A 20993-nucleotide genomic window follows, 5' to 3' on the forward strand; every position below is an offset into this window, starting at 1 on the left:
TTCAAGTCTGATTGATAAGAACAAGCACTGTATTCAACCTTGCATGAAAAAGATAAACCTTTCATCTTTTCAACTGGTTCTTCCTCCAGCCCCAGACAGTTTCCTCACATGGCTGTGCTGATCAGTACTCATCTGAATACTCAAGGGGGACCCTCTGCAGATATCCACAGTTCTCTCTTTGTGCATCCCTCTACTCTGAGGTTCTCTCTCCTGCAACCTCTAGCTGCTTTGGACTCCCTGAGCTCTTAGTTCCTTGTGCTCAATTTAAGGTGCCTGTCATCCTGTGACGGAGTTCCTCTTCCCTGATTCAACTGTTCTCTTCAGTTGGGTCTCTGCTCAGATGTCACCTCCTCAGAAAGACTTACTTTGATTAATACAGCTCTCACTCCCCTCTCACTCTGTTTTATTGTAGATTTACCTTTTCATCGTCTGGCTCTCCTCACTATAAGAAGCCCAATTCTGATCTTACATATGTACCTAAAAGGACTGTATGCTCCTATGTATCAAATAATAGACACAAAAATGTTCATAAGAGCACAACACTAGAAACAGTCCGAATGTTTATCAGTTACTACACAGCAATGAAAAGGAATAAACTGTAGTACATGCAGCAACATGGAGGAATCCCAGAAATATAATGTTGACAAAAGGAGCCAGATACAGAATGCGTCATGCTGTTGAAAAAGGCAAAACCAAACCAGAATGTTCGCATTTGAAATAGTGGCTCCCTTTTAGATATGGGTTTTGCTCAGGAGGGTGTCCCAAAGTAGTCTTCTGAGGTTCTTTCTTTTGAGCCAAGTGGAGAAATTGGTTGGGTGAAGTCAGTTGTGTCAGATATTGTCTCCTCTGCAAAATCTTCCCTAATTCCCTGGGTGGTCGGTCACTGTCTTCTCTGACCCAACATTAGACCAATGATATTGTAATTATTACATTTTCCAAGGGAAGGAGTTATTTTGTTTTGGTTTTGGTTTGGTTTTTGTTGTTTTACTTTAAGTATCTTTAACTGGCTGGTGTAGAGCTGATGCTCTGGAGACATTTTCTGGTGGAAGGAATGAGCAAATGAAGGAACCTCAAACACACAAGCCACAGGCTTCTGCAGCCCCAGCCTGTGCCCTCTCCCTCATTGCCAGAATTCTAGTGGAGGGCAGAGAGATTACCTCATATTGTATCTGGAGAGCCAAAGTTTGTTGGCACCTGTTTGTCCTTAGAGAAGAAAAGTCTTAAGACTTTTAGGTAACCTGGTGGTCTCAGAGAGGAGGTAGGATGAGGTCGGACTGCTTAGTTTTGGCAACCATGCAGCTGTAGGAACAAAGCTGCCTCCGCCTTCTTTCCAGTTATGAGTGGCTACAGGGGCTAGGCTACAGGGGCTAGGCTTCACTATGAATCTTTTCCCACAAGTTTATGGAAGGATCCGATAAAGTTATTTTACACCATTAAGAATCAATTTGCTTTGTGGGGTTTCTTCCCCTGCCACAAAAATTCAGTTAAACCAAAGTGCTATAACTTAACAGAGTACTCTTTTTGCCTTTTCATTTTGAAAATTTCAATAAGCATGAACTCGGAAAGGGTAATAAAATGAGGATAAAGGGAGCTTCCAGAGCAAATTGTGCAGATCTCCTGAAGGAAAGTTCCCTCAGAGTTTGTCCTTACTGGAAGTAACTGACCCTCAGCAATGCTATAGCTGAGTTCCAGCTGATGAGTTTACATTTCTGTGCCAGGCTTTATTAAGGAACCCAGGCTAGCATCTGTTCACTTTGAAAAGGATTCTGGCAATTCAGCAGTGTCTTAAAATTTTAAACGTATATTTTGATTAACACATTTTTATTGGCACATGTATTCTTTTCCTATTTTGCTAATACTACTGTGAATGTGCCTTTCTGTAGCTGTGGTGCTCCCATTCAAGTTTCCGAGGTGAAGCTGCTTTCTTTTTCATCGGGGCAGCTCACCGTTTTCCTCCCTGCCGAGGTGAAGGCCATAGGGACCGAGAATGATCACGTCCTGCCTCTGCAAGAGTTGGCCATGAGGAGTCTCCATCACACCTACCACAGTTTTCTTAAAGGTACATGGGACTTTCTTTCTGCCTCTTACTCGGTGACCTTAGGAATTGTGCTTCATGCTGCCTATTGGGGTGTCCGTGTTTGTTATTGTGGTGAAATATACATAACATAAAATTTGCCATTTTAACCAGTTTTAAAATGCTCTGTTCAGTGGCATTAAGCACATTCACATTGTTATGCAATGGGACTTTTTTGTCATTAAAAAAAAAATTTTAATATTTTATCAACACTGATCCTTCTGCACCAGCCCTAAAGGACCGAGGTTAGAAGTTAAACCATGTGGTTTAAATGGAGGAAATTGGTGTTTGGGCATGTATCTGGGGGAAGTGAGAAGGCTGGCAGAGGCACTTTCTTGAGGAGGGAAAAAAAAATGCCAAAGGCTTATCCTTAAAGCAAAGTTGGGTCCCTTCCAGCAGAGCAGGTTTTTGCCATGCGGCCTCCTCACATCTGAGAAATTATAGACCTGGTATTTCGGGAGAAATACCAGGAGTTTCAGGCAGTATTGTAGATCTCGGAGATGCTTTAAGAAAGCAGTAGGCAATTTTAATAAGGTATGTTCCAAGTGTTTTTAAAACTGCTAAATGTTTAATCTTTGCTCTAAAAAAAAGAATAAAGATCCATTCAAAACATCTCCTATTAACCTTCTAGAAATGCCTAACACAAAGTTATTTTTTAATACTAAAAAAAGCCCTGTAATTATTCACCTATGGAGAAATTCCATTTTTATAAATGGTTATTGATAAAGTCCAGACAGATATAAAGGATGATAACATCATTTGTAGTTCCTTCCCAAAGATGACTCAGTAATTTTTTTAGGTTTCACCTCAGTGTGACCCATTTCCCTCTCTGTCTTCTGGATGTTTACCATCCGTGGCAATCCAGTGGACACTTGTGCTCAAGATTGCCTGGGCCACTGGGATGTTTTGCTTTAAACGTTTCTCTTGTATAGCTCAGGCCAGGCTGACAAGGAGGCACCCTCTCTATAAATGACAGCTCGCGGGAGTGAAACAAGGAGAAGCTTGGTTTCATTATTTTTCTTTTCCTTTGATTTCTTTGTTTCCCATTTTCATTCTTTTCAGTAAATATAATTTAGCTTGAGTAATGCTAAATGCCCAATCAATTTAGGAAGAATTTAATCAAGGTCAATGTTAGTCTTTGGTGCCAGTCCTTTTTTATTCTCGGTCTCCCATAGAAAGTTTTACAAACCCTCCCTGGGTAAATCAGTGCCTTTTTTTAAATCTTTGTTCCTAAAGAATATTTGGTCATATTCTTTTCTTGCTTCTACCTCAGGACAGCTTCTGTTTGCTCTTAAAAGAGTAGATTTAGGTTTTTCTCTTAGTATCAAAAAAGTTAAAAAAATCTTTCATTTCCAAATAATTCAGTGCCTATCAGATAATAGTATTTTCAACATGCAATACTTTTTAACTAACCGAACTGACTTAGTAACAAAGAAACATATTTTAAGCCTAGTTGAAGGAAATCTGATTTTTTTTTTCATGCATGTTTTTTCTCTTGTGTTCCAGATTTGAACTTTCTGTCTCCAATCTCATTACCCAGAAGTCTCCTGGAGCTGCTGCACTGCCCCCTGGGGCACTGTCACCGGTGTAGTGAGCCCATGTTTACGATTGTCTACCCCAAGCTCTTTCCCTTGAGAGAGACACCGATGGCAGGGCTGCACCAGGGGTAATCACGCTTAAGTGGGCACCAGGGCTTACACCTGGGCAATGGGGGGAGGGGGAGGCCATGCATGAAAGTATTGTTAGGTCAGCAGCTGTCAAGGTGCATAGAATGCTTCCTGAGATACAGCTGAACAAAACAAAAGCACATTTTCAGTATCACGAGAAAACTGGACTTCCCTTTATTACTTTTTTGATCATATGCAGAACAGTTTTATTGTATATACTATTTAGAGTAGCTCATTCTTTGTAGGAGCATTTTCCTGCTATTCCCCTATTCACAATAGACTTTAGGCAATAAGGAATGTAAGAAGAAAATATTTGTTATATAATGGGACCAGCCCAGCCCTTCTATTTAATTGGCGTGGCTAACTGAAAGTGCATGGCTGAACATCGTGTGTGTGTGTGTGTGTGTGTGTGTGTGTGTGTGTTTGTGTGTGTGTGTGTTTCTGTTTTGAATTTCTAACACTTCCAAATGCCATTCTCTTGCCACTCTCTATTTCTTGGCACAGTGCCTTGAATTTGCTAAGAATGTTCACCAAGTAAAAACCCCTATACTGGTAGTTTAAAAAAAGAAAACCAGACAATTAAAATTAGGACATCAAATGAAAAATCCCCCATTGGCACAACCTCAGCATATAGATATTCTAAATTTAGGATTTTCTAAGTTTACATTTTTTAAAGTTTAAAAAAAAACTCTAACACCTCACTTATCCATCAGCTGGTATTTTGGGTTAGTAACTTTTTCAGATAACTTGTTACCCTATTCAGTGCCAAGAAGCGTTTCCTTTGTAAGCATTTTTATAGCATGAGGAGGGAGCCTGGGCGGGGTGCTGAACCTTTCTGAGCCTCAGGATGGGAATAGAAGAGCCTGCCGGAGGAGGGGGGGCATCGTGAGGATTAGCAGACGGTGAAGGTAAAACCTTGACCTATAATGGGTGTTCAACAAACGGTAGTTCCTTCTACTATCTGTCTACCCCACTCCCTTGCAAAACTGCGTTTATCTTGTTCCTACCCTGAATAATCCTGTTTTGTTAGACTTTTCAGTTCCCATTTCCCCTTTGTGTATTTTTAATGTCTCCTGCTTCATTGTGCCTGCCCACAAGAAGCCTTCTTCCAAACCTTTCTAAATTTGCTACTTCCAGTCCGAGGTGGTCACATCGCCAAATGTGGTGGAATGCCATTTAGAATAGAGTTAAAAGCACTGAGTCAGCGTCTGAGGGTGTCACTCCACGAATAAAAGGAACAGATGAAATCGGCACGGTGCCTAGCAGTCAGGTGCACAATCCCTGACTCCCACTCCTCCACTGGGAGCCTTTGGGCCAGGCACTTAACATCTCTGAGCTTCAGCCTCTCATTAATAAAGTGAGCATAATAATAATATCTACTTAATAAGGTCATTGTGAGGCTAAATGAGATCATTCATGGGAAGAGCCCAGGCATGTAATAAATACTAATATTAACTATTGTAATCTATTTTTTTTTTTAGCTCAGAGACTTTTTGAAATTTCTTATATGTGTTTAGCAAATGCTCTTCATATCAGTAAGATACCATCATAGGATAATCTTACCTAATTCATTAAACTATAGTAAAACCCTTATGCATTATTGTATAATTTTCTATTGAAGACGTTTTCTTACTGAAAATATGAAAATGAAGACAATTCCGTATGGTCAGGATACGCTATCGGTAGCTGATAAAATTCTGAATACCTATATTCAAAAAGTTAGACTCTCTTTTTATCATGGTAATTAATTTGTGAAAATAAAGTAGATCCTTCAAATGAAGTCATTTTTTTGTGTTATCTTTATGTGAAATTTGGGGAATGTATTCAGTATTTGAATATTTTATTTGCTGTTACTTATTTCTCTGCTACAACCTAGAAATTCAGTGTGAATAATCTTATATTGTTTCAGAACAGAAATATAATAGTATTAGCTTAATAAAATGAATATATCCAGTACATAGGACTTAGGCAATGCCTGTTTGTTGAGCAAAGCCAGAAGTGCCTGTGTTTATAGCAAAGATGAAATGCCAAGATATAAACATGGCTTTCTGTGGTGAGTTAATGCTAGGGTTGAAATTGAGAGTTTGTGGCTTTCATTTGGTCCACCAGACTTTGTTCCTTCCCATGTTGCTATGGAGATTGTATTAAAAGCATTGACATCAGTTTCTATCATAGTCTTTAAAGTACTTTCTTTTGTAACTGAAAACCAAATACTTGAATTCAGTAGCTTACTGCTGAAAATAAAAGCAGCATTTTTTAATATCATAAACTCTAAAAGGTCTTGATAATAATATTTTTAAGTTTTATAATATATTCAGTTTAGTTTGCATTGCTTGTCCTAAAATAATACATTGTATCAGCCAATATCTAAATTAATGTGGACATCTGGCATTATTTTAAAAGAACATATTGGATATTCTTCTAAAATACCAAGCCCCATACAAGTGTTAGTTTCAACCTAAATTTAATACAGAGTGCAGTAAAAAGAAATTATAGTATTTTGCCTAAACAATAAATACCCAAACCTTCAAATATCCGTAACAGAGAAGAATGACTAGTATATTCATGATTTTGAATCCTTATAGTCATAGCAAATGTTCATTCCCCAAACTTACGTTCATTTATTAAAATGGAGAACATCAACACAGAGGGTTATTTATTATGATAATAACGTGTCTGGCTTCTCCTCACACAGTCATGGTTTACACAAGTTCTGTATTTCCCATTAGGAATTCAGGTTACTCAAGGTTTCTCAGATGTATGCATTCGTTTGCTAGGAATGCCACAACAAAATGCCACAAAACTGGGTGACTTAAATAAAAGGATATCTGTTGTCTCACAGTTCTGGAGGTGAGAAGTCTGAAATCAGCATGTTGGCAGGGCCAGTTCCTTCTGAGGGCTGTTGAGGGAAGGGTCTGTTCCTGGCCTCTCTCCTTGGCTTGGAGATGGCTCTCTTTTCTCTGAGTCTTCACATCATGTTCTCTCTCTCTATGTCTGTCTGTGTTTACACCTCCCCCCCTTTCTAAGGACACCAGTGATACTGCAGTAGGGCCCAACCTACTGACTCATCCTCCGTTCACTGATTACACCTGCAATGTTCCTGACTCCAAATAATGTTACCATATTATTCTGCTCAGGCTCCTGTAACAAAATACCATATCTCAGTGGCTCAACCAACAGAAATTCATTCCTCGCAGTTCTGAGGCTGGAAGTCTGAAATCAGGGTGCACGTGGTCAGGGTGTGGAGAGAGCTTTCTTCTTGGTTTGCAGATGGCCGCCCTTTTGCTGCCTCGTGTGGCAGAGAGAGTGTGAGCACACACACACAAGCTCTCTGGTGTCTCTTCTTTTTATAAGGGCACTCATCCCATTATCCCTGTCCTCATGACCTCATCTAAACCTGATTATCTCCAGAAGGCCCCAACTCCAAATACCATCACATTGGAGGTTAGGGCTACAACATACGAATTTGGGAGGATACAGTTCAACCCATAACAATCTGGTCCAAAAATTCATGTCTTTCTTACATGCAAAATAAATTCATCCCATCCCAGCACCCCCAAAATCCTAACCCATTCCAACATCAACTCGTAAGTTCAAAAATCTCATTTCAAAGATCTAAATCAGGTATGGGTAAAACTTGGGTATAATTCAAGCGGGACTCCTCTGCAGGTAATGAACCAAGTTCTCTGCCGCAATATGTAACGTTTGGACAGGCACAGGATAGACATTCCCATCGCAAAAGGGAGAACATCGGAAGGGAAAAAGAGGTAATGAGTTCCAAACAAGTCCAAAACCTAGAAGGGCCAATTCCATTAGATTTTTAATGCTTGAGAATCATTCTTTGGCTAGATGCTCTGTCCTTTGGGCCCGCCACAGTGGTGCCTCCTCCCCCCACCCCAGCCTTGGGTGGAGCCCTGCCCTCTAAAACCAAGAAAGTTGCCCCATCCCTGGGCTCATTCTTCCCTTTCCCTGATAGCTCTCTTGCCCCTTTCCTGGTGGGAGAATTCCAGAAGCCTGACAGCCTTTCTTCACTCTGTCCCATCTCTGTCCCCTTCAGTCCAAGCTGTCAGCATTTCTGCTGATGTGGTTGATCGTGTAAACAGTTGTCCCTTGGTGTTCCCCCCCAGAGCAAGCTTTCTCATTATTTATAATACGGATAGGCTGAGAACTTTCCAAATCTTCAAATTCTGCTTCCTTTTTGCCTAACAGTTCCTTCAGTTTTAGTTCCCTCCTCTACCATTTTACTGTAAGCGGCAAAGAGGAACCAGGCCATTTGCTTTTGCTTAGAAATCTCCTCAGCTAAACATCCAGGTTCATTGCTTACAAGTTCTGCTTTCCATCCAGCAGAACACAATTCGGTCAAGTCCTGTGTGCTTTATGACCAGGGTCACCTTTCTTTCTAATAACACATTCCCCCTTTTTGCCCAAGACCTCAGCAAACGCACCTTCAACACAGCCTTCTGGTGATGCAATGTATGTATTCTGTAGGACAGTTAGAAGCTCTGTCTACAGCTCCGCTTTCCTTTGTGAGCCTCACCAGATACTCTTTAATATCTGCATTTCTACCAACAGTTTCTTCAAGGCAGGATAGGCTTTGTCTACCATGCAGCTCAGAATTCTTTCATCCTCTACCTGTTACCCAGTTTCGAAGCCACGTCTAGATTTTTAAGTATTTGTTACAGCAGCTTCTCACTTCCCAATATCTATATCTGTATAGAGAGAGATCGATTTATTTTAAGGAATTGACTCACACAGTTGTGGGGGCTGGCAAATCCAAAACCGTAGGGCAGCCTGGCAGGCCAGAAATTCAGGAGCTGATGTGATCTTGAGTCCAAATTCTGCAGGGCATGGGCTTGAAACTCAAGCAGGTCACTGCCTTAAAGAAAAGTCCTTCCACCTCTTTACTTTTTCTGTAAGGTCTTCAACTGATTGGGTGAGGCCCACCCACACCACGGAGCGGAATCAGCTTTATTCAAAGCCTACTGAATTAAACGTTAATCGCATCTAAAAACCACTTTGGCAACGGCATCTAGATTGGTGTTTGATCAAATAATCGAGCACCGTGGCCCAGCCAAGTTGACAACTAAAATTCATCATCATAGACCTTCAAAAGGTTTCATTTAAATCCCCAGAATGTTTTGGGGCAGGAATACAAATGGCCCAGAATCCCAGTGGTTCTTTGCATACCACGGGGGGAAGGTTCGGCTGTAGCAGATACTGCGGTGCACACTCAGGTAGCAGTGCCATGGTGTCTCTGCTTTTGTACTTTGATGCTCGAATGGAAAGAACTTCCTGCCCTTAGGGGTCAGGAGATCCAGCTTGGAAGCTGAGCTGTGTTACTTCTCTAAGTACTATAAGATAGGTCTGTTATTAGATGGAATCATAAAAAAAAAAAAAAAATTTAATAAAATTTAAAAACTTGAAAACAAGATTGGATCATAGCAATCATGTGCCTTGGTACTTACGTGTGGTTCAACCTAATATCATCTCCATTTTATAGAGGCTAGAGGGAGGTGGGACTGAGGCCCAGGAATATTAGAACCTGGGCCAAGGTCTCATAGCAGAGCTGGAATTTGAACCCTAGCAGTGTTGCTTCAAATCTGTGTTTCAGACGCTATGCTGCAGTTAGCTACTAATTGAATCACCATATAGCATGAAGAAATGTTGAAGCAGTATTCAAATACAAAATGAAGATACGCTCCAATATTCTGAACAAGATAACTTTTGAAAGATGGGTGTGTGTGCACTAAGAGGTCCAGCAGGATATATATCTAACTCTTAACTATGGTTGTCTTGGGAGGGAGGAATGTGGGGTTATAGGGTAGTCAGGGGGGACTTTAATTTTCAGTTCTATATACTATAGAATCATTTGAATATTGTTAGGGTATATTTTTACAAATACACAAAACCAACGATTTGAAAAATATAGAGGGATTTTTAAAAAAAAGCTTTGGCTTAAAACTTTATACAGGTTAAAGAAGAAAAGATTCTTTAGCAAAAATTTTTCAGTTTAGTTAAAAATGTTTTTTAGGGGCGCCTGGGTAGCTTAGTTGGTTAAGCATCTGACTCTTGATGTTGGCTCGGGTCATGATCTCAGGATGGTGAGATCGAGCCTCAAGTCAGGCTCCACATGGGGCATGGAGCCTGCTTAAGATTCTCTCTCTCCCTCTGCCCCTGCACCCCCCACCTCCCTTTCTTTAAAAAAAAAAAAAAGTTTCAAACAGGTTGCATAGTGTGATCCAATGTTTGTCAAATAGGGGTATGAATATATATATACTGTATATAGTAAAACGTGCTTTCAATGTAACAGTGGTTTCATTTGAGTAGAATTGAGTTTTTACAACAAACTGGTATTGCTTTAGAAATTAAAAATATGTTTAATTATTAAAATATTAGTAGACCGGTGGTTTCTTTTTTATTTTTATTTTTTGGGTGGGGACAAAGTGTATCTGTTCAATTCATACATTATCATTAAAGCAAAATTAGAAAATACAATTTTGCAAAAGGAAACTATTTCAAATGGAAGTACTACCACTAGAAATGACCACTGGCAATATTTTAGGTTAAAGTAGAATCTCTCTCAATTGACTTTTTAACTAAGGATCCATTGAATCAGATGATTGGTACTCTCTCTATACTTGTGTTGTTTTTGGTTTTTGGTTTTGTTTTTTTGCTTGTGGTAAGAACATTTAAACATGAGATCTAGCCTCCTAACAAATTTCCAAGGGCACAGTACAATATTATTCAGCTATAGGCACTCCATTCCACAGCAGCATTCTAGAACTTGTTCAGTTTGCGTAACTGAAACTGAACAGCTCCCATTTCTTCCTCCCCCCAGCCCTTGGCAACCCCCATTCTACTCTCTGCTTCTATGAGTTTTGCTTTTTCAGATACCTCATAAAAGTGAAATCCTGTCCCTCGGTGGCTGGCTTATTGCACTGAGCCAACATCCTGCAGGTTTGTCCCTGTTGTTGCCTATGCCAGGACATCCTTCTTTTTTTAAGTCTAAATAATACTCCATTGTATATTTATATCCATGAAGACATTGTCTACACTTAAGTTGTTTTCATACCTTGAATATTGTGAATAATACCATAATGAACATGGCCATGCAGGTATTTCTTGGAGACTGATTTCAATTCTTTTGGTTCTGTACTGAGGAGTGGGATTTCTGGATCATATGATAGTTCTATTTTAACTTTTTGAGGAACTGCCATACGATTTTCCACAGCAGCTGCACCATTTTACACTCCCACCAAGAGTACACACAAGATTCCAGTTTCTCTACATCTTTTCCAACACTTATTTTTTGTTTGGTTGGTTCCTGTTTTTATAATAGCCATCCTAACAGGTATGAGGTGAGATCTTGTGGTTTTGATTTGTATTTCCCTGATGATGAATGATGTTGAGCACCTTTTCATGTACCTATTGGCCATTTGTATGTCTTTGGAGAAATGTCTGTGTAAGTTCTTTGCCCATTTTTAAATCAGAAATTTGTATTTTGCTATTGAGTTATAGAAGTTTCTTATATTTTAGATATTAACCCATTATCAAATGTGGGGCCATTAAATATTTTTCCCTATTTCCTAAGTTGCTTTTTCCTTTTGTTGATTGTGTCCTTTGCTGTGCAGAAGCTTTTTAGTTTGATGTAGTCCCACTTGCCTATTTTTGTCTGTTGCTGTGCTTTTGGTGTCCTATCCAAGAAATCATTGCCAAGTCCAATGTCAAGGAGATTTCCCCTTATTTATACCACATTTCTTCTGGGAGTTTTATCATTTCAGGTCTTGCATATGTCTTTGATCCATTTTGAGTTGATCTTTTTATGTACAGTATAGGATAAAGGTCCAGTTTCATTCTTTTGCATGTGGTCCAGTTCCCCACCACCATTTGTTGAAGAGACTGTCCCTTTCCCATCGTGTGTTCTTGGCTTCCTTGTGAAAGATCCGTTGACAGTGTGTGTGTGGGTTTTGTTCTAGGCTCTGTGTCCTGTTCCATTTGTCTGTGTATCTGTCTTTACGCCAGTACCATACTGTTTTGATTACTGAAGCTTTGTAAAATACTTTGAAGTCAGGAAGTGAGATGCCTCCAGCCTTGTTCTTTCTCAAGATATGTTTGGCTATTTGGGATCTTTTGTTGGTTCCACGTGAATTTTAGAATTTTTTTTCTATTCCTGCTTAAAAAGTGTCATTGGAGTTACTTCCAAATAGCTCAGAATAACTCACCCACTCGTTTATTAATTTGTCCAGTCAGTCAACAGATACACAGTGAACCTCCCCTGCAAGCAGGTAGGTAGGTAGTGACGCCATGGCTTCAGTCCGCTGCTTTCAAGCTCAGAGTTAGAGTTCGGTTTTCTTCAGGAATTCTCCTTGGTCTTTTACGCCAGAGTGATGACACAAGAGAGCCAGATGCCTGGGTGACTGTTGTGCCTTGGGATAGAGGCCTGTTTGTGAGAGGCATGTAGAACTCTTTGTTTTATGGCTTCCCTCTGTCTTTAGGAACAGCTTAGCACTCCCTTCTCCCACATACTATAGTTTTATCTGTAAATAATCTCTTCGGATGCTTTTATGATCAAATTGCTTATGAGATGTTTCTCATTTCCTTACCCTTGCTTTTTATGGCTATTACTTTCTTCTGTGAAACAATTAACATCAGTTATACTGACATTATTTGCTCACTTGTGTTTGGGATTTTTGTGTTTCTCTCAGCAGAAGTCTTCACTGGCACCCTCCTAAGGTGACTTATGAAATTTTGCACAGGCAAAATATTCTTCAAGAAATGAAGTAAATTGTTCTTAACTGTTTTTTTCCTCCTTGTATCACTCAACAATTATGTATTGACCGTGTGCTATGTGCCAAACTCAGTACTAGGTCCTGGGGATTCAGCTATGACCAAATCAGCTGATACTTCTTTCCCCATACATATTTCACCCCTAACATTCTAGGGCATGGACCCATCAAGTAAAGAAGCCAATATGTAATATGTAAGCCTCTAGTTCTGCATGCAGGATCTTCCCATGAGAGACAGTCACTGTTAATATAAATGTAACAAGCAGTTACATATATGTAACAAGTTACAAATGTAACAAGCACTGTTAACACAAATGTAAGTGTGTCGTAAGATGATTCTCCCTTAAGTTAATATGTGCACAGCCTTGGGATGTCATCTGATAAATTCTGTCTAATAAGTATTATTTTTCTTCTGGCCTGAATTTCTGTATGAGTCAAGTCTATGCTTTTTGTTTCTAATCAGGAAACACGTTTGCAAAGAAAATACCATATTTCTTGTGATATTTTGGGCTCCAGTATGTGCCAACCACATTGTGATTTTTTTTTTTAAGAATAGTGGTATTTCTGTCTTTTAAAACTAAGCTGAAATGCTCTTTTTCCTGCCTCGCCTATAAATAAGTTCAGAGATTCTAAAGCAACAAATGTCATGGCTGATGTTCTTTGTAGAATTTACTAGCATCTTTTTCCTAACTATAGAGTTTATTGCTTAGCTCAGAATTTCTCCTCTAAAACTATCATGTCTCTGGTGCCACAGTTCTGGAATTTGAAAGGATCAAACCAGCACCAATCCATTCTTAAGGCAGTAGATTTGGTGTACTTGTAACAACTTAGATCATTAATGCAACAATCAGTACAATGAGTTGTTAGATGTATCTCCCAAATGTAAGAACACAGAGCTGGGATTTTTTTATAGCACAAATATTACACCTCCTCGTTACCCACCCTACTCCTTTGAGCATCATAAGGAGTTAATGATTCCAGTGGGCATGATGCTTCAGTAAGTTAAAAACAAAACAAACAAATCTTTATGGGTATTAAAGAGGGCACATTCTGCGTGGAGCACTGGGTGTTATGCACAAACAATGAATCATGGAACACTACATCAAAAACTAATGATGTAATATATGGTGATTAACATAACAATAAAAATTATTTAAAAAATCTTTATGGAGTTGGATTCTTTTGCTAAGAACCTTTATTTTTAAAAACTCAGTGACATGAAATATATTGCTTCTATGAATGATTTTCACATAATTATTTTTTTAAGAAAAGGAGAGTTAAGTTTGATTAGCTGATCCTCAAAAATCCACTAGCAATTTAAGATTATTTTGTGTCTGAGTTTCATTTCAGTTGTGATATATACAAATATATACACTCTGGTGTAGCAAATTATCTGAAATAGGGTTCTAACCAACTTTAATTTTTTTAAATTAAGGTAATACAATGTATCTAATGACTTAAAATTTATATAGTTTCCTGAATTGAGGAAATCTCAAAAGTGGTGCTTGCCTTTCCATTTTCTTATGAGTGTAATTTGCAAAGCAGAAGGTTTTAATTTTGATCGAGTCAAAATTTTCCATTTTAATTTTATATTTAGTGCTTTTTGTGTCCTAAGTAATCTTTACTTACCCCAAGATCATAAGGATGCTCCCTATTCCATTCCATTGATCTGTGTCTGTCTCTTAGTGCCAGACTGTGTTGATTCTGTAGTTCTATATTAGGCCTTAATATCAGATAAAGTGATATTTCTACTTTATTCTTCTCTTTCCAGATTGTATCAACTATTCTAGGGCCTCTGCGTTTCCATATACATTTTAGAATAAGCTTATCTTTGTCTCAAAAAAAAGACCCTTGTGCTGGATTGTGAAAAGAACTGCATTCAATCTATAGATCACCTTGGAGAGAATTAACATCTTTGCTATGTTGATTCTGCCAGTGTATAAATACTATGACCCTCCATTTATTTAGGTACTCTTTATTTCTCCCATCAGTATTTAATAATTTTCAGGACTCAGGCCCTTAAATGTTTTGTTAAATTTACACCCAAATATTTCACTTTCTTTGTGACTATAAATGATATTATTATATTTTTAAATTCCAACTTCTATGTGTTCATTACTGGTATGTGGAAATGTGATTTATTTTTGTGTTTTGATCTAATGTGCCTGCAACCTTGTTGAACTTGCTTAAGAGTCTAGGAGTATTTTTTGTAGATCCCTTGTATTTTCTATGTAGACAATCATATCATGCCATCTGAAAGTAGAAATAGTTTTACTTCTCCCCTTTCCAGTCTGTACGCCTTTTATTTCTTTTTCTTGCCTTATTGCAGTGGTTAAAACTTCAAGTACCACATTGCTTAAGGTGGTGAAAGTAGACATTACTTTAAAGTGTGATGTTAACAGTAGGGTTTTTTTGTAGATTCTAATTATCAAACTGAGAAAGATTCCCCTCTGTTCCTAGTTTGCTGAGACTTTTTATCATGAATGGATGTTGTATTTTGTCAAACGCTTTTTCTGAGTCCACTGATACCATACACATTTTTTCTCCATTCACCTGTTGAAATAGTGGATGAAATTGATTTTCAAATATTAAACAGCCTTACATACCCAGAATAACTCCCATTTGATCATGGTGTGTAGTTCTTTTTCTACATTTCTGTATTAATTTAGTTGAGGATTACTTTGTTGAGGATTTTTGTATCTATGTTCATGAGAGATATGGTCTGTAGTTTTCTGGATTTTTACTCTTTGGCTTTAGAGTCAAAATAATACTGGCCTCATAAAATGAGTTGGGAAGTGTCCCTCTTCTATTTTTCTGCAAGACATTGTGTAAAAATTCCTCTTAGCTCTTCTTTAAATGTTTGATAGAATTCTTCAGTGGAAATTTTTTTAATTACAAAGTCAGTTTCTTTAATAGTTATAAGACTATTCAGGCTGGATATTTCATCTTGGTTGAGTATTGGTAGTTTGTAGTTTTCAAGGAATTCATCAATAGATGAATTCTCAGTTCACAAATTTATGACTATGAAGTTGTTCATAGTATGCTCATTTTTTAATGGCTTCAGGATCTATACTGATATCACCTGTTTCATTTCTTATACTAAGAGAGTCTTCCCTCTGTTTGTCAGTCTTGCTGAAAATGTATCAATTTTATTGATCTTCTTAATCCTAGTGAAATTTTCAATTTCATTGATTTCTTTATTATTTCTTCCTTCTGCTTGCTTTGGGTTTACTTTGCCTTTTTGGGGGGGTAGGGGTTAGAGTAGAAGCTCAGATTATTGATTTGAGACCTTTCCTTTTTAACAAGCATTTAAGCACTCTTAATTTCTCTCTCAGCGCTGCTTTACTATGTCTTAAAAATTTTAATATATTTTATTTTCATTTCCATTCAGTTCATGTAAATTTTTATATCCTTTGAGACTGCCTCTTTAATCCATGGGAAAGTAGTCATGTGACCCATGGGTCAGAGAAAGTCAAAGAACTGTGTTATTTTATTTCCACATTTGGAGATTTTCCTCTTGTGTTTCTGTTATGGATTTCTAATTTGATTCCATTATGGACAGAGAACATGCTCTGTGATTTTTACTTACTTTTGACTTCCTTCATAAATTGTTCTGCATTCTCTGACTTCCTGATGGAAGCTCAGGTTATTGATTTTAGAGCTGTCTTCCTTTCTAATACATGTGTTTCATGTGCTACGAGCTTCCCTTTAATACTGCTGCTGCTGCATCCCACAATTTTTTGATCAGTTGTATTTCATTTTCATTCAGTTCAAAATATTTTTTTAAAGATTCTTTATTTTTTTTTTGAGAGAGAGACTGCACACGAGCTGGGGGAGGGGCAGAGGCAGAGGGAGAGAGAGAATCTCAAGCAGACTGCACGGGGCTCAATCCCATGACCCTGAGACCATGACCTGAGCCAAAATTAAGAGTTGAACACTTAACCAACTGAGCCACCCAGGTCCCTCAGTTCAAAATATTTTAATTTCTCTGGAGACTTGTTCTTTCACCCATGTATTATTTAGAATTGTTTAATTTTCAAATATTTGGGGATTTTCCACCTGTCTTTCTATTACTGATTTCTAGTTTAATTTCAGTAGTGGTCTGGTAACAAAGTTTGTATGATTTCCTTTAAATTTTTTATGCTGTGATTTTATGTCCTAGAATGTGGTCTGTCTTGCTGAATAATGTTACACGGGAGCTTGAGAAGAATGTGTATTTCTCTGTTGTTGGATAGAGTATCTATAAATGTCAGGCCCGGTTGATTAATGATGTTGAGTTCAACTATATTTTCTCTTATTTTCTGCTTTCTGGATCTATCAGTTACTTAAAGAGGGGTGTTGAAATCTCCAGCTCTAATAGTGGGTTTGTCTGTTTCTTCTTAGAGTTCTATCATTTTGTGCTTCAGATGTTTTGATGCTCTGTTATTAGGTTCATACACATTGCACATTGTTATGTCCTTTTGGAGAATTAACACCGGTATCATGATGTCATGCCCCTCCTTATGTCTGATACTTTTTCTTGTCCTGAAGTTCACTTCATCCAAAATTGATATAGCTATTCCATCTTTCTTTTGATTAGTGTTAACATGCTTTATCTTTCCCCCTCCCTTTACTCTTAACCTGTCCGCATCTATATGTCTGAAGTGGGTTTCTTGTCCACAGCATAGTTGGGTCTTGTTTTTTCATCCACTGATATAGTCTCTGTCTTTTAATTGGTATAGTTAGACAATTCAAATTTAAAGCAATCATTGATTTAGTTGGATTAATATCTACTATGTTTATAATTGTTTTTTATTTTTTATATTTGTTCTTTATTCCCCCCCCCATTTTCTGCCTACTCTGGTTTTAATTGAGCATTTTACATAATTCCATTTTATCTCCTCTCTTAGCATACCAATTATACTCCTTTTTCAAACATGTATAGTTGTTTCCATAGAGTTTGCAATATACATTTTTTCACTAAAGCTCATCTTCAAAGGACACTATATTATTCAATGTGTAGTACAGGTGTCTTGTGACAGAACATTCCACATTGCTTCCTGTCATCCTTTATGAAATTGCTGTCGTTCATGTGACTATCCATCTGTGGTACTCATACTATACGTTGCTACCCTTATTACTTTAAGCAAATTATACTTTAGATCAATTGAAAATTAGAAAAAGAAAGTATTTTATGTTACCTTTATTTATTCCTTCTTCAGTAGGCTTCCTGGTTTTTTTTAGATCTAAGTTCTGACCTATATCATTTTCCTCCTCACTGAAGAACTCTTCCTTGCAGGGCAAATCTGCCTGGTAATGAATTTTGCTCAGTTATCATTTTGTCTGAAAAAGTCTTTATACTCCTTTACTTTTGAAGGATAATTTTACTGGGTATAGAATTCTAAGGTAGTGATTTTTTTTTTTCCTTTGAGCACACTAAATATTTTACTCCACTCTTTTCTTGCTTGCATGGTCTCTAGTAAGTCCACTGTAGTTCATCTACTTGTTCTTCTATAGGTAAGGGTTTTTTTTCCCCCCCTCTGATTTTTTAAAAATGTCCTTTTTCTTTTTTTCTAGTTTGAATATGATATGCCTGTGTGTTGTTTTGAGGTTGTTTTGTTTTTGATATTTATCCTGCTCAGTGCTGTTACACTACTGGATCTGTTACTAATTTTGTAAAGCTCTTCACCATTACTACTTCAAGTTTCTTTTCCTTTCTGTTCTTCTTCTTCTGGTATGCTAGTTATGCATATGTTGCATCTTTAGAAATTGTCCCCCAGATCTTGGATTTTCTGTTCTACTCTTCAAAATTCTCTGTCTGTTAATACCAATATCTGTGTCATATCTGGCTCTGGTTCTGAAGTTTTGTCTATTCAACATGTGCTTTTTCTTGCCTTATGTCATGTCTGTAATTTTCTGTTGAAAGTGAGCCATGTTGTAGTGGGTAAAAAGAACTGAGGTAAATAGTTATTTTAGTGTGAAATTTTATATTAATCAGGCTAGGAGTTGGGCCGTGTCTCACATTTGCTGAAGCTGTAGGTGCCAGAGGCTTCAAATGCAAATTCTTTTAGTGTCCTTGTTTTAGTCTCCTCACTTGACTTTGGGCTGCCCTGTGCACTCCTCAGAGAGTCAGCATGTTGCAGGTGTTTTATCTGTAATCCACTGTTCTTATGCTGGGAACCATTGCTCCAGTGCTAAGGTGTGAGGTAAGGAAGCGTTCTGAAACTTTATGAGTATATCTCAGTATTTTAGTGGGCCTGTATATCTGCGCTGTGACTTTCCCAAGTCTCCCTCATGTTTCATAGCTTGCTTTTCCCCCTTAGGTGTTATGGGTAGACTAGAGGGGGCTGGAGTAGGAACAGTGTGCCCTTCTCCAGCTGGGACAAGGCTCTGATAAACTCTTTTCCTCTGGAGAGCAGTCCTTTGTTCTGGACGATGCTCTGGGCATATTACACAGTTACTACTTCTTTCCTCCTCCTGACTGAGCTGCGAGGGGATTTTTTTTTTTACCATAACAGCCTATAGGGTTTCTTTTTTTTTTTAAGATTTTATTTATTTATTTGAGAGAGAGAATGAGAGAGAGAGCACAAGGGGGGTGGGAGGGTCAGAGGGAGAAGTAGACTCCCTGCTGAGCAGGGGGCCTGATGTGGGACTCAATCCCGGGACTCCAGGATCATGACCTGAGCCGAAGGCAGTCGCTTAACCAACTGAACCACCCAGGCGCCCGTCAGCCTATAGGGTTTCTGTAGGTAAAACCCAAGAATGTGTGGGACAATGCTAAGATTGCAGCCCCAGGACTATCTGATTCCCAGGCTAGCCCACATTCAGCCTCCAGCAGTTCTAGTGTGTTCTGTCCAGGTGAGCAAATCTCAGCTGTGACTCTCCAGATTCACCTGTCTCTCCAGACTTTGAGGTTGCTCTTTGCCCTACACCCTCAACTCCCTGGTGGCTGAAAGAAAAGCTGTTGATTTTCCATTTGTTCAGCTTGTTCTTGTATGAACAGGAGTGACAACTTCTACGCTCTTTATCAGGGATGAAACCTCATGTGTCCTCCGTATAATTTTAGTCCTTTCCAAATTGTTGAAATATGTTTTATAGCCAAGGATACAGTCCATCCTTGAATGTCCCATGGACATTTTTGGGGGGTGGGAAAGTATATTCTGTTGTTGGGCAGAGTGTTCTATATACATCAATTAGATTCTTTGGTTCAATTGAGTTGTTTGGTTTTTCTGTACCTTTGCTGATTTTCTGTCTGCTAGTTCTGTCAGTTGCTATGAGTGGGATGTTGAAGTATCCACTCTAATTGTGGATTTGTCTATTTCTCCTTTCAGTGCTGTTATTTTTTAAACAGCTTTAATGAGATGATTCACATACCATACAATTTACCTGTTTAAAGTATACAATTCAGTAGTTTTTACTATATTCATGGATATGTGCAGCCAGCACCACAGTCCATTTTAAAATATTTTTCTCACCCTACAAAAAACCTTGTACGCTTGAGTTATCACTCTCAATCCCCCCATACCCAGCATGAAGCAAGTACTTACTTTGTCTCTAGAGATTTCTCTGTCCTGGTCCTTTGGCTAGGGGGAACAGGCTTTTCTTGGAGATTTTTTTTTTTTTTTTAACCTGTGCCTGTTGGTGGTTCTGAGTTTCTACAAGCATTCTATCTAGCTATTGGGGAGGCAGTAAGAAAACCTAGGGAACTCACCACTGCTGTGTTGCCCCTCAAGTCCCAAGGTCCCTAAGCTGTCCACCTTTTTTCTGTTCTTCAGAGCCTTCCTATACTTGTTTGTTGTGTTATGGCCAGTTTATTGTGTTTTAATGTAAGAGGAAGGACCTGGAAGAACTGGACTACTCCATCTTGGCAGAACCAAAAGTCCCCACCCAAATACATTTTGCCCCGAAAATCCAAAGGGACCCACAGTGTGTATCAGTTTCTTCATAGTGCAGTTCCAGATGTCACTCTTCTGAAACTTTACCAATGCAGCAGACACCTGACCTTTCAGAGGATTTGGAGGATTTCTCTCTCACCTCTAGTAGGCGTGTGTCATATTAAGTATCAAGTGTGTGTGCTACTTCCCCTCATCAATACATACTTTTGTGTCTTGGTGAAGGAAATGCCTTCCTGGATCTCCCAAAGGTTTTCAGGAGGTGGCTGAGCAAGTTGCACCACATTGGATCCACTTCAAAGTTCCCATTTCTCTAAATCTTTGATCTCTTCCCTCTAGAGTGTGCAGTGGGAGTTTCAGCATCGCTGTTCCCTTGCCTGTGGGCCTTTACTGACTCAGGACTTCTGTCAACCATTACAGGTGCTCAGGCTAACACGTTAAATCCTGAGGCATATGTGAACACTCTCGTTGGCCTGATCCAACCTTAGATTTAGTCTTGCTGGCTAATTAGAATCCATTTGCATGCTTGCTCTCCAGGCTCCTGCTAATAAAATTTGGCAAGATCCTGCCACTTCTTGGTGTATGTTCTCTCCCC

The 20993-nt window shown here is 38.6% G+C and overlaps 1 protein-coding gene across 3 annotated transcripts in view; it reads left to right on the forward strand.

Moving 5' to 3' along the window:
• The window catches only part of LRRC28 (leucine rich repeat containing 28), a 157364-nt gene that overhangs the window by 132675 nt on the left and 3696 nt on the right, over positions 1–20993 (forward strand). For all 3 annotated transcript variants that reach the window (XM_028122821.2, XM_028122819.2, XM_028122820.2), the window contains 2 exons: positions 1884–2059; positions 3581–3740. In XM_028122821.2, coding sequence (XP_027978622.1) covers positions 1884–2059; positions 3581–3740 — 336 coding nt within the window. The remainder of the gene's footprint in view (positions 1–1883; positions 2060–3580; positions 3741–20993) is intronic.

Source organism: Eumetopias jubatus, unplaced genomic scaffold (genome assembly GCF_037043125.1).
Source record: "Eumetopias jubatus isolate StellerSeaLion01/CBP00866 unplaced genomic scaffold, mEumJub1_p1.0 scaffold_7, whole genome shotgun sequence".
In the NCBI taxonomy this organism is placed as follows: Eukaryota; Metazoa; Chordata; class Mammalia; order Carnivora; family Otariidae; genus Eumetopias; species Eumetopias jubatus.